Source organism: Schistocerca americana, chromosome 7 (assembly GCF_021461395.2).
Source record: "Schistocerca americana isolate TAMUIC-IGC-003095 chromosome 7, iqSchAmer2.1, whole genome shotgun sequence".
Classification (NCBI taxonomy): Eukaryota; Metazoa; Arthropoda; class Insecta; order Orthoptera; family Acrididae; genus Schistocerca; species Schistocerca americana.
In genome coordinates, this window is record NC_060125.1 from 376,589,869 (window position 1) to 376,602,420 (window position 12,552).

Genomic DNA, 12,552 nt, shown 5'->3' on the forward strand with positions numbered 1-12,552 from the left:
TTTATATTTAAAAATGCACTTCATGCTGGGCTGAAGCTAGCCAATGCCCTTCCAAAATGTTTCACAGCCCTTCCTACCAACACATTAAAAGACCAGCTAGAAAGAATTGTAACTAAAAATCGTTTTTATTCCCCTTAGCTGAGTACTTCATCTTGACGAAAAGTGCTTTGTAAGTGTGTTAGGCTCATAGTTTTAAGTAACTCACAACCGATCTATGTATTGCGTTCTCCTACGTACTCGTATTTCTCGCGGAAAGACTATCAAGATAAAATAAGAGGGATTCGAGCCTACACAGAGGCCTACCAGCAATCTTTCTTCTCGTGCACCAGGAGTAAAAGAAGGAAGTAAAATCGTTATAACATCTTTATTTGTGTATTACCAAACATGAAATGCATCAAGACGTAAAATTTGTTAATACAAACAAATCTTTAGTTTGTAACTTTTATACTGACGTATTCAGAAGAATAATCTGCATGGTGTCCTGAAACTGTTCAAATGGTTCAAATGGCTCTAAGCACTATAGGACTTAACATCTGAGGTCATCAGTTCCCTAGAACTTACAATTCTGGCCATTAAAATTGCCAAGCCACGAAGATGACGTGCTACAGACGCGAAATTTAGCCGACAGGAGGCGCGCAGTCCGGAACCGCGCGGCTGCCACGGTCGCAGGTTCGAATCCTGCCTCGGGCATGGATGTGTGTGATGACCTTAGGTTGGTTAGGTTTAAGTAGTTCTAAGTTCTAGGGGACTGATGACCACAGTAGTTAAGTCCCATAGTACTCAGAGCCATTTGAACCATTTTAACCAACAGGAAGAAGATGCTGTGATAAGCAAATGATTAGCTTTTCAGAGCATTCACACAAGGTTGGCACCGGTGGCGACACCTACAACGTGCTGACATGAGGAAAGTTTCCAACCGATTTTTCATACACACATAGCAGTTGACCGGCCTCGCCTGGTGAAACGTTGTTGTGATGCGTCGTGTAAGGAGGAGAAATGCGTACCATCACGTTTCCGACTTTGATAAAGGTCGGATTGTAGCCTATCGCGATTGCGGTTTATCGTATCGCGACATTACTGCTCGCGTTGGTTGAGATCCAATGACTGTTAGCAGAATATGGAATCAGTGGCTTCAGGAGGGTAATACGGAACGCCATGCTGGATCTCAACGGCCTCGTATCATTAGCAGTCGAGATGACAGGCATCTTATCCGCATGGCTGTAACGGATCGTGCAGCCACGTCTCGATGCCTGAGCCAACAGATGGGGACGTTTGCAAGGCAACAACCATCTGTACGAACAGTTCGACGACGTTTGCAGCAACATGGACTATCAGCTCGGAGACCATGGCTGCGGTTGCACTTGACGCCGCATCACAGACATGAGCGCCTGCGATGGTGTACTCAACGACGAACCTGGGTGCACGAATGGCAAAACGCCAGTTTTTCGGGTGAATCCAGGTTCTGTTTACAGCATCATGATGTTCGCATCCGTGTTTGGTGACATCGCGGTGAACGCACATTGGAAGCGTGTATTCGTCATCGCCATACTGGCGTATCACCCGGCGTGATGGTGTGGGGTGCCATTGGTTACACATCTCGGTCACCTCTTGTTCGCATTGACGGCATTTTGAACAGTGGACGGTACATTTCAGATGTGTTACGACCCGTGGCTCTACACTACATTCGATTCCTGCGAAACCCTACATTTCAGCACGATAATGCACGACCGCATCTTGCAGGTCCTGTGCAGGTCTTTCTGGATACAGGAAATGTTCGACTTCTGCCCTGGCCAGCACATTCTCCAGATCTCTCACCAATTGAAAACGTCTGTCAATGGTGGCCGAGCAACTGGCTCGTCACAATACGCCAGTCACTACTTTTGATGAATTGTGGTATCGTGTTGAAGCTGCATGGGAAGCTGTAGCTGTACACGCAATCCAAGGTCTGTTTGACTCAATGCCCAGGAGTATCAAGGCCGTTATTACGGCCAGAGTTGGTTGTTCTGAGTACTGATTTCTCAGGATCTATGCACCCAAATTGCGTGAAAACGTAATCTCATGTCATTTCTAGTATAATATATCTGTCCGATGACTACCCGTTTATCATCTGCATTTCTTCTTGATGTAGCAATTTTAATGGCCAGTAGTGTAGAACTGCTTAAACCTAACCAACCTACGGACATCACAAAAATCCATGCCCGAGGCAAGATTCGAATCTGCGACCGTAGCGGTCGCGCGGTTCCAGATTCAAGCGCTTAGAACCGCTCGGCCACACTATCCAGCCCTGAAACGGTATTATTTCCAATGATTGTATTTGATTATTGGATGTTGTATAAATATTATTATTATTGTCATTATTATATTATGAATGGTGATGAGAGTGATGTTTGCTGTGAGCTTGGGAGACGCTGTGTTAACGGCGCCGCCTTGTCCCCACAGGCTCCGCGGCCGGCCGCCTCCTGGAACGGCAGGCGCGACGCGCTGCAGCAGGCGCCCGCCTGTCCGCAGATCACGGGGCGGGTGACGTCAGAGGACTGCCTATACCTGAACGTGTTTGTGCCGCTGGGCGCCGCTGCGGCACCCGTGCTCGCCTGGATACCCGGAGGCGGTTTCAGGGTGGGCACCAGCGAGTACGAGGGACCCGACTTCCTGGTCGCCGAGGGGGTCATCCTAGTCGCCTTCAACTACCGGCTCGGAGCGCTGGGTAAGTAGCAACGACTACTCTTCCAGTCGCGTCAGTACTGGTTTCAGTCTGGTTCCTCCGAGGTTACAAACGTTCCAGTGTTACTGAAATGATTATTTTGATTCGATACCTGTTGTACCACTATCAGCAAGAGTTAATCGAAAATGTAGTACATGATAAAATTCGAGTCGCTAGGCCGCGTCATTCCCACATCTGCATCAACGCCTATAGTCCGCAAGCCACCTTACGGTGTGTGCCGGAGGATACTTGGTGCATCTACATCTACATCTATAACTACATGGATAATCTGCAAATCACATTCAAGTACCTGGAAGAGGGTTCATCGAACCACCTTGACAATTCTCTATTATTCAAATCTCGTATAGCGCGTGGAAAGAATGAACATATATCTTTACGTACGAGCTCTGATTTCCCTTACTATATCATGGTGATCGTTCCTCCTTATGTGGGTCGGTATCAACAAAATATTTTCGCATTCGGAGGAGAAAGTTGGTGATTGGAATTTTCTGAGAAGATTCCGACGCAACGAAAAACGCCTTTCTTTTAATGATTTCTAGCCCAAACCCTGTATCATTTCTGTGACACTCTCTCACATATTTCGCGGTAATACAAAACGTGCTGCCTTTCTTTGAACTTTTTCGATGTACTCCGTCAGTCCTATCTGGTAAGGATCCCACACCACGCAGTAGTATTCTAAAAGAGGACGGACAAGCATATCGTAGGCAGTCCCGTTATTGTCCTGCCAATAAAACGCAGTCTTTGGTTAGCCTTCCTCACAACATTTTCAATGTGTTCCTTCCAATTGAAGTTGTTCGTAATTGTAATTCCTAGGTATTTAGTTGAATTTACAGCTTTCAGATTAGACTGATTTATCGTGTAACCAAAGTTTCACGAGTTCCTTTTAGCACTCATGTGGATGACCTCACACTTTTCGTCATTTAGAGTCAACTGCCATTTTTAGCACCATTCAGATATCTTTTCTAAATCGTTTTGCAGTTTGTTTTGATCTTCTGATGACTTTATTAGTCGATAAACAACAGCGTCATCTGCAAACAACCTACGACGGCTGCTCAGATTGTCTCCCAAATCGTTTATATAGATAAGGAACAGCAAAGGGCCTATAGCAATACCTTGGAGAACGCTAGAAATCACTTCTGTTGTACTCGATGACTTTCCATCAATTACTACGAACTGTGACCTCTCTGACAGGAAATCACAGATCCAGTCACATAACTGAGACGATATTGCATACGCACGCAATTTCACTACGAGCCGCTTGTGTGGTACAGTGTCAAAAGCCTTCCGGAAATCCAGGAATACGGAATCGATCCGAAATCGCTTGTCGATAGCCCTCAACACGCATGTGAATAAAGAAGTAGTTGTGTTTCACAGGAACGATGTTTTCTAAACCCATGTTGACTGTGTGTCAACAGACCGTTTTCTTCTAGGTAATTCACAATGTTCGAACACAATATATGTTCTAAAATCGTGCTGCATATCGACGTTAACGATATGGGCCTGTATTTTAAGGGATTACTCCTGCTACATCAGTTTCACTTCCGCCTTTTACTCTTTCGCTCGCGTGTGGTTGACGAGAAGACCGTTTGCTGGTAAGCTTACGTGTGGTCTCGAATCTCTCTAGTTCCATCTTGATCGTGTTCTCGCGAGGTATACGAATAAGTAGGAGGAAGCAACATGTTGGGTGACTCTTTTAGGAACGAATCCCAACGGAACTTTAATAGCAGACCACACCTCTTGCAGCGTCTGCCAGTAGAGTTGATGAGATCTTCGTGACGCTTTCACGCTTGCTTAATGAACCTGTAAGGAAACGTGCTGCCCTTCTTTGGATCTTCTTTGTTTCCTCTATAGGTCCTATCTGGTAAGAATCCCACACTGACGAACAATATTCAAGTATTGATCAAACAGTTTTGTAAGCTACTTCCTTAACTGATGAATCACATTTCCTGAGGATTCTTCCAGTGAATCTGTCTGGGACTTGCCTCGCGACTAACTTTATGTTGTCGTTCCCCTTCATATCGACCCGTTCCTAGTTATTTTATGGAGGTAACTACTTCCAGTGTCCACCTGGTTAGCTAAGTGGTAACATGCTTGCCTCCCATGCACTGGGCCCCGGGTTCGATTCCCGGCCGGGTCGGAGATTCTCTCCACTCGGAGACTGGGTGTTGTGTTGTCCTCATCATCGTTTCATCCTCATCATCGGCCGCAAGTCGCCCAGTGTGGCGCCGACTGAAATGAGACTTGCACTTGGCGGCCGAACCCGAATGGGACATCCCAGCCAACAATGCCATACGATCATTTCATTTCAACTACTTCCAGTGGTTGTTCTGCAATTTTGCGGTAGTAAAAAAAAAACGGTATTTCTGTCTCCGTATTCGTAATACGTTGTTTTTGTTTATGCCGGTTCAACTGCAACTCCCTGCACCAAGCATCGATCCTCTGCAGATATTCTTGTCTTTCTACAATTTTATAGCTTCGCGACATCTCTGTATACAATAGCATGCTGCGTGAAAAGCCACGTGAAACATCTGACGTTATCCACTAGGTCATATATACACTATGTCATTAAAAGTATTCGGACACTGACAAAAACATTTTCATATTAGGCGCATTGTGCTGCCACCTGCTGCCAGGTACTCCATATCAGCGACTTCAGTAATCATTAAACGTCGTGGGAGAGCACAATGGGACGCTCCGCGGAACTCACGGACTTCGAACGTGGTCAGGTGATTGGGTGCCACTTGTGTCATACGTCTGTACGCGAGATTTCCACACTCCTAAACAATTCCTAGGTCCACTGTTGTCGATGTGATAGTGAAGTGGAAACGTTAAGGAACATGTAGAGCACAAAAGCGTACAGGCCTACCTCGTCTGTTGAGTGACAGAGACCGCCGACAGTTGAATAGGGTCATAATGTGTAATAGCCAGACATCTATCCAGACTATCACATCCAGACTATCACACAGGAATTCCAAACTGCATCAGGATCCACTGCAAATATTATGAAAGTTAGGCGGGAGGTCAGAAAACTTGGAATACATCTTCGTGCGGCTGCTCATAAGCCACACATCACAACGGTAAATGCCGAACGATGCCTCGCTTGCTCTAAGGAGCGTAAACATTGGACGATTGAACAGTGGAAAAACGTTGTTTGGAGTGACAAATCACGGTACACAATGTGGCGATCCGATGGCAGGGTGTGGGTATGGCGAATGCCCAGTGAACGTCATCTGCCAGCGTGTGTAGTGCCAACAGTAAAATTCGGAGGTGGTGGTGTTATGGTGTGGTCGTGTTTTTCATGGAGGCGGCTTGCACCGCTTGTTGTTTTGCGTTGCACTATCACAGCACAGGCCTACATTGATGTTTTAAGCACCTTCTTGCTTCCAACAGTTGGAGAACAATGTGGGAATTGCGATTGCATCTTTCAACGCGATCGAGCACCTGTTCATAATGCACGGCCTGTGACGGAGTGGTTACACGACGATAAAATCCTTGTAATCGAGCTGGCTGCACAGAGTGCTGACCTGAATCCTATAGAATACCTTTGGGATGTTTTGGAACGACGACTTCGTGCCAGGCCTCACCGACCGACATCGATTCCTCCTCTCAGTGCAGCACTCTGTGAAGAATGGGCTGCCACTCCCAAAGGTTTCTGAATGAACGTATGCCTGTCAGAGTGATAGCTGTCATCAAGGCTAAGGGTGCGCCAACACCATATTGAATTCCAGAATTACCGATGGAGGGCGCCAGGAACTTGTAAGTCAGTTCCAGCCAGGTGTCCGGATACTATAACACTCTCCTGGGGCACAACCGGAGCTACTTTTACCTCTTCATTGTTCTCTCCATCCAGAATGACATGCTGTGTTCTGTTTTCAGAAACTCTTCAATACAGTCACACAGTTGGTCTGATATTCCATACGGTGGCGGTACGTAACTGTTCCGAATGTCTTCCAGACATCAAAAGAACACGGCATCTACCTGGGCGCTTTTGTCCACTGCTTCTTGGTTCCTCTTGGAACTTCAATACTTCTCGATGTTTCGAACTCTCTTCTCGGGCTTTCAGAATTCACTGGTACCACTGGATGGCTGAACGCTATCGTAAGACTGTGTCGCGTTCACTTACAATAGGATATTTACCCTCGGTTTTTCGGAGGAAGAGTTACTGGGTAAGAAAAGTGAGCGCGACACGGTCTTACGAGAGCGTCCAGCCACCCTGGGACACCAGTGGAATTCTGAAGAAGATTCCAGCAGAGGGTTAGAAATATCGAGAATTGAAGAAGTACTACTACTGCTAATCCTTGGCGCTACAGCCCTTGTAGGGCCATGACCTCCATGACAACCTCCGCCCACTCTTCTCTGCTGGCTGCCTTGGCTCTCCATCTTCTCACTCCCATCCTTCTCAAGTCCTCCTCCCCGTTGTCTCGCCATCTGATCATTTGTCTGCCCTCATACGACGTCCACCGGGTTTTACTTTGAAAACTTTCTTGACTGTGCTGATATCCACCATTCTTTCTACGTGTCACAAGCAACGTAGCCTATTACTCTTTGTTTCAGTCACGATATCTGGGTTGTTGTACAACTTTCTGATCTCCTTATTATTTATGATTCTCCAAAAATCTCTGTCATTCATTGGCCCGTAGATTTTCCTAAGTATCTTCCTTTCCCATCTCAGCAACAACTCCTCATCGTTTTGTGTCATAGTCCAGGTCTCCGAACCATAAATCACCACAGGTCTAACTACTGTACGATACACCGTCAGCTTCAGGTTCCTACTAAGGCTCCTTGCTTCAAACACTTCAACCAGTGCAAAGTAGCTCCTGTTACCAGCTGCAATCCTTGCATGTGTTTCTTCTCTCATATCATTATTCTCACTTACCAGTAACCCAAAATATTTAAAGCTCTCACAGCGTTCATATTCTTTTCTGTTCAAAGTCATGCTTCTTTCTCCTTCACTATATCTTTTCCTAGATGTTAACATATACTTGATCTTTGACTGATTAATGGTAAGCGCCATCTACACACCGTATCTTTCTACTTCTTCAAGATTTTCTTCCAGGTCCTGTTGCATTCTGGATAACAAATCAATATCATCCGGATATGCAGGCTCCTGAGTCACTCTACTAAACAGTGTTCTTGCAGGGTTGTTGCCTTGTGTCTTTCGCAGTACACTCTCCAAGGCGACATTGAGCAGAATGGTGGAAAGCACATCACCCTGCCGCAGTCCTTGGTTAACTTCAAATGCCTTTGATAAAGTGCCCTCGATCTCTACTTTGCATACTGTTCTTCTCAAAGTCATTTGAACCAATCTTGTCAGTTTGTTAGGGACTCCTGCCTCTTGCATTGCCTTCCAAAGCTGATCCCTTTTGAAAGCTTGTTTAAAGTCAATGAAAAGCTGGTGGACATCGTTGTTGTACTCATAGCATTTTTCAAGGGTCTGTCTGATAGTGAAAATCTGGTCTGTAGTGGATCTATTAGTTCTGAAACCACACTGGTAGTCTCCTAGATACTCTTCTGCATATGTTCTTAACTGCCCATCCATGATATTTCCTAATACTTTATATACTATACAGAGTAATGCAATTCCTCTATAATTCCCGCAGTCAGCTTTGTTATGTTTCTTTTGTATAGGGCAGAGTATTGCTGTACGCCACTGTTGTCGCATATTTTCTTTCCGCCATATTCCCACTATAATCTCACGCAAAACCCTCACTAGTTTTTCTCCACCGTATTTTATCATTTCTGCTGTAATATTGTCTTCTCCAGGAGCTTTATTGTTTGTAAGAGTCTTGATACTAAGTTTAACTTCTTCCAGTGTGGGTTCTGCTTCTGATCCCTGGTGCTCTTCATCTGTGCTTACTTCTTGCTCCACGTCTTCTGCCATACCGACATCAACCCCACCTTCGTTTTCCGATTCAGCATTCAGTAGTTCACTAAAGTACTTCACCCATCTGTCTAAAATCTGTTCAATGTCCTCTCCTGCCTGCTCTTCTGCTTTATTAACTCTATTTGTCAAGATAGTTTTATACTGTTGTACTGTATTTTCATCGTTTTGTAACTTGGTATCATCAAACCTTGGCATGATAGCTTTCTTGGTCTGTTTGTAATTGGCTATCCTCTATCTGTATTTGAATCTTACCCCAAATGATGATCACTGTCTCCATCTGCACCACGACAGTTACCCACCTCTAAAATATTTGAAGCATGTCGTCTACCTATGAGTATGTCATCAATCTGATTTTTTGTGATCCCATCTGAGAAGCTCCATGTAACATTCTTTATATCCTTCCTTGGCATCCCAGTGGTTTTAATAATCATGTTATTGTTCATGGCAAGATCAATTAGTTTGATACCATTATCATTAGAAACTTCATGCAGACTCTCCTTACCAGTTTTGCCACCCATGGTATTTCTTGCTCCAGTTGCTCATAGAATACATCTTTTTCCACCAACTCTGCATCTTCTGCTGGTGCATATGTTCATATGAAGGACATATTGAGGAAAAGGGCTTTCATTCGTAATACACAGATTCTTCCGCTAGCATGCTTAAAGTTCAATGTGGCAGCCTTTTGAGCATTATCAACCAGAAAACCTGTACCTCCATATCCTCTGCTGTAAAACAGTATGTGTGTCCCAGATGCTAATATTCCACTTCCTTTCCATTTCACTTCTTGTACTGCCGCGATCGTCACATTATATTTCTTCATTTCCTTTTTCAAGTTCTGTAGTCCTCCAGGGTTGTTCCGTGTTCAGTGTCCTCACATTCCATGTCGCTAAATACCAATTCGCGTGCCGTTTCCGTCGCCAAGACGATTTATCCGTTACATCCATGCGGCTTTCTTTGTCCTTTTGTTCCGTAACAAGCTCTTTTTTTCCAGGGTGGCGTAGTTAGTCTCACGCCCACCCCCCATCTTGGATGGCCTGGATTTTTTTAGGGTTCACCCCCCTAGGACGGTTGGCTTCCTATGCCTATAGAGCAGCAGCCGCCCCCCCCCCCCCCCCTCGGCCCTGTGTTGCAGGACACACTTCGTCTGTCTCCTCCGTCGAGACCAATCCGGCTTGGATGACCCTGCCAGTAGCTATGCTACCGCCGGCACAGCTCTCGATGTGGTGGTGGTGGTGGTGGTGGTTAGTGTTTAACGTCCTGTCGACAACGAGGTCATGAGAGACGGAGCGCAAGCTCGCGTTAGGGAAGGATTGGGAAGGAAATCGGCCGTGCCCTTTCAAAGGAACCATCCCGGCATTTGCCTGAAACGATTTAGGGAAACCATGGAAAACCTAAATCAGGATGGCTGGAGACGGGATTGAACCGTCGTCCTCCACAGCTCTCGACTTCATCGGAGCACGCAAACCCTCCTGCCCGACACTGAAGGTGCCTACGGCAAGGCGGTGACCCCTGGGAGGGAAGTGAAGTAGTACGAAGAAGAATATAATGCGTCCTAATGACTCAGGTTTTATTGTCAATGACAATGGCCAGGAAAACCTGCAGACTTAGACAATTTCTTAGTTTTGTAAGATACATCGGAAGTATCACATAGTGTTATGGAAAATAATTACCTTTAAGGACTGGGATAATGAGGCTATAAATGTGTGCAATATCTACACTGTACACAGGAAACACAAACGGAGTAGAAAAAATTACACACACTAAATAACCAGCATACCACATTCCACCAACATATACCAGTTTATCAAGCACGAGGGGCGTCCGGAAAATCGCGAAATGAAAATCCGATGAAGCTATGCATAGATATTACTATTATGGACGTCGATCGTATTACGTCGCTCTTTGCATTTATAAGCGCACCATTAGCACTAATGATGTCTAGGAAATGGTGTCTTCCGAGAGATTTCACCTGATTTCATGCAACGCCACATAACGTAACTGTCGCTCATTTCTTTCTTAGTGATAATTCTCGGCCGCACACTGCAGGCGCAATTAGGAATTTCCTGCAACTTTTTCGATGGGCAGTGTTCGATCACCCACCATAGAGCCCGGAAGTGGCTCACGTGAAGCGTTCGTTATGAAGACAACATTATGGCACAAAAACAAAGCAGCAGACCAGCGTAGAGAGTTGGCGGAAAAGAGGCAGGCGGCTGTCTTCTATGACGAGGGAACTGGAAATTTGGCACAACGCGACGACAAACGTCTGAGTGGTGACCATATAGAAAAATTGATGGAGACGTAGCTAATTGTCGGAGTTAAAACATTTATAATTTTCGCTGTGGTCTCCATTTCGCGACCGATCGGAAGCTACTTTCTGAATAACACTCGTACATACGCACTACCTTGAAAATGTGTTTCTTGATATTATATGCGATATGGTTCAGGTCTCATCATCCTATCTGTTGCCGGCTCTGGTGGCCGAGCGGTTCTAGGCACTACAGTCTGAAACCGCGCAACCGCTACGGTCGCAGGTTCGTATCCTGCCTCGGGCATGAATGTGTGTGATGTCCTTAGGTTAGTTAGGTTTAACTAGTTCTAAGTTCTAGGGGACTGATGACCTTAAAAGTTAAGTCCCATAGTGTTCAGAGCCATTTGAACCCATCTGTTCCTCTAGAGATTGTAATCCACATATTCCTTCCCTCACCGGTTCTGTGGATAGTCTTCCTCATTTCCTATCAAACTACTTAATTTTCAGCATCCTTCTTTAACACCACATCTCATACATCTCGATCCCTTTCTTTTCAGCTTCTCGCATGGTCCATGATTCTCTTCATAGTCCAGATGTACATTCTCAGAAATTTCTTTCACAAATTAAGGCCGTTGTTTGATGTTAGTAGATTTCTATCGTGAGCAATGTTTCTTTTGTCTGTGCTAGACCCTTCCTTATGTCCTTCTTGCTTCGTCATGGGTTATTTTGCTTCGAAGTAAGCAGAATTCCTTGATTTCGACTACGACGTGTTTTTCGATTTTAATGTTAACTTTGTCGCTAGTCACGTTTCTGCTGCTCCTCGCTACTCTGATCCTCCTTCGTTTACTCGCAATCCATAATTTGTGTTCATATTCTGTATTGCTTAGACTTTTCAGTCTATTCAATAGACACTGTAAATTATTCATCACTTTCTTTGAGGACAGCTGTGCCATCAGCAGAAAATTCTCACGAGATGATACTGCCAACAGGTTCACACAAATCGACTCCCAACTGTGGTAGAGCCTTCTGTCACTTGTAATGGGTACGATATTAATGACATCCAGGAAAGCAATCAAAGTCCGGAAACTTATTATCTCAAAGCAATCTCTGTTAAGATAATTCTTGTCCCACACTTATTGAGTCTCATTTTCACCGAAGAAGATAGTGTAGCTCCATTTGTTCTGTACTAAAAGCATCTTTATCTGATATAATCATACATATTCCACTCTAGATCATGTCATATTTCAAATGTGAGAAGTTTTAGTGTCCCACTGCAGATAAAAGAAAATGAGAGTTCCGTAACCCTGTCTAGAAATTCATTTTTAATTCTTGTTGGATCAGTGACATGGAAATTTTCGTCATTGCAAACGTGATTTTACAAGAACTAGAAACAGTTGTCGGACTGAATGTTTCCCTATTCTTCGCGCAGTTGAGAGCAACTGTGAGTTCAGCCTCGGGTTAATGGGCTCTGTGAATATGATCTATAACGTAATCACATTAGGAGGAAGAGATTCTTGAGAGAAAGAAATATGTGAAAACATCATTCACAAGAGGGAAGTACATCAGTAAGTCACTGAACAATAAAAAGTCACAGATCTTGCCACAAATCAGAACACTCTTTGAGAGTTTTCCAGTTCACTCTAAATTTACTGTAGAAACAACACAAAGTTATTCATAACCATCTCTGGAGTTTTCGAA

The 12,552-nt window shown here is 44.7% G+C and overlaps 1 protein-coding gene across 1 annotated transcript in view; it reads left to right on the forward strand.

Moving 5' to 3' along the window:
• LOC124622175 (acetylcholinesterase-like) overlaps window positions 1–12,552 on the forward strand; it is a 115,816-nt gene that overhangs the window by 38,238 nt on the left and 65,026 nt on the right. Inside the window, exon 4 of the mRNA XM_047147818.1 lies at window positions 2,440–2,704. Within this exon, the coding sequence (XP_047003774.1) occupies window positions 2,440–2,704 (265 nt within the window). The remainder of the gene's footprint in view (window positions 1–2,439; window positions 2,705–12,552) is intronic.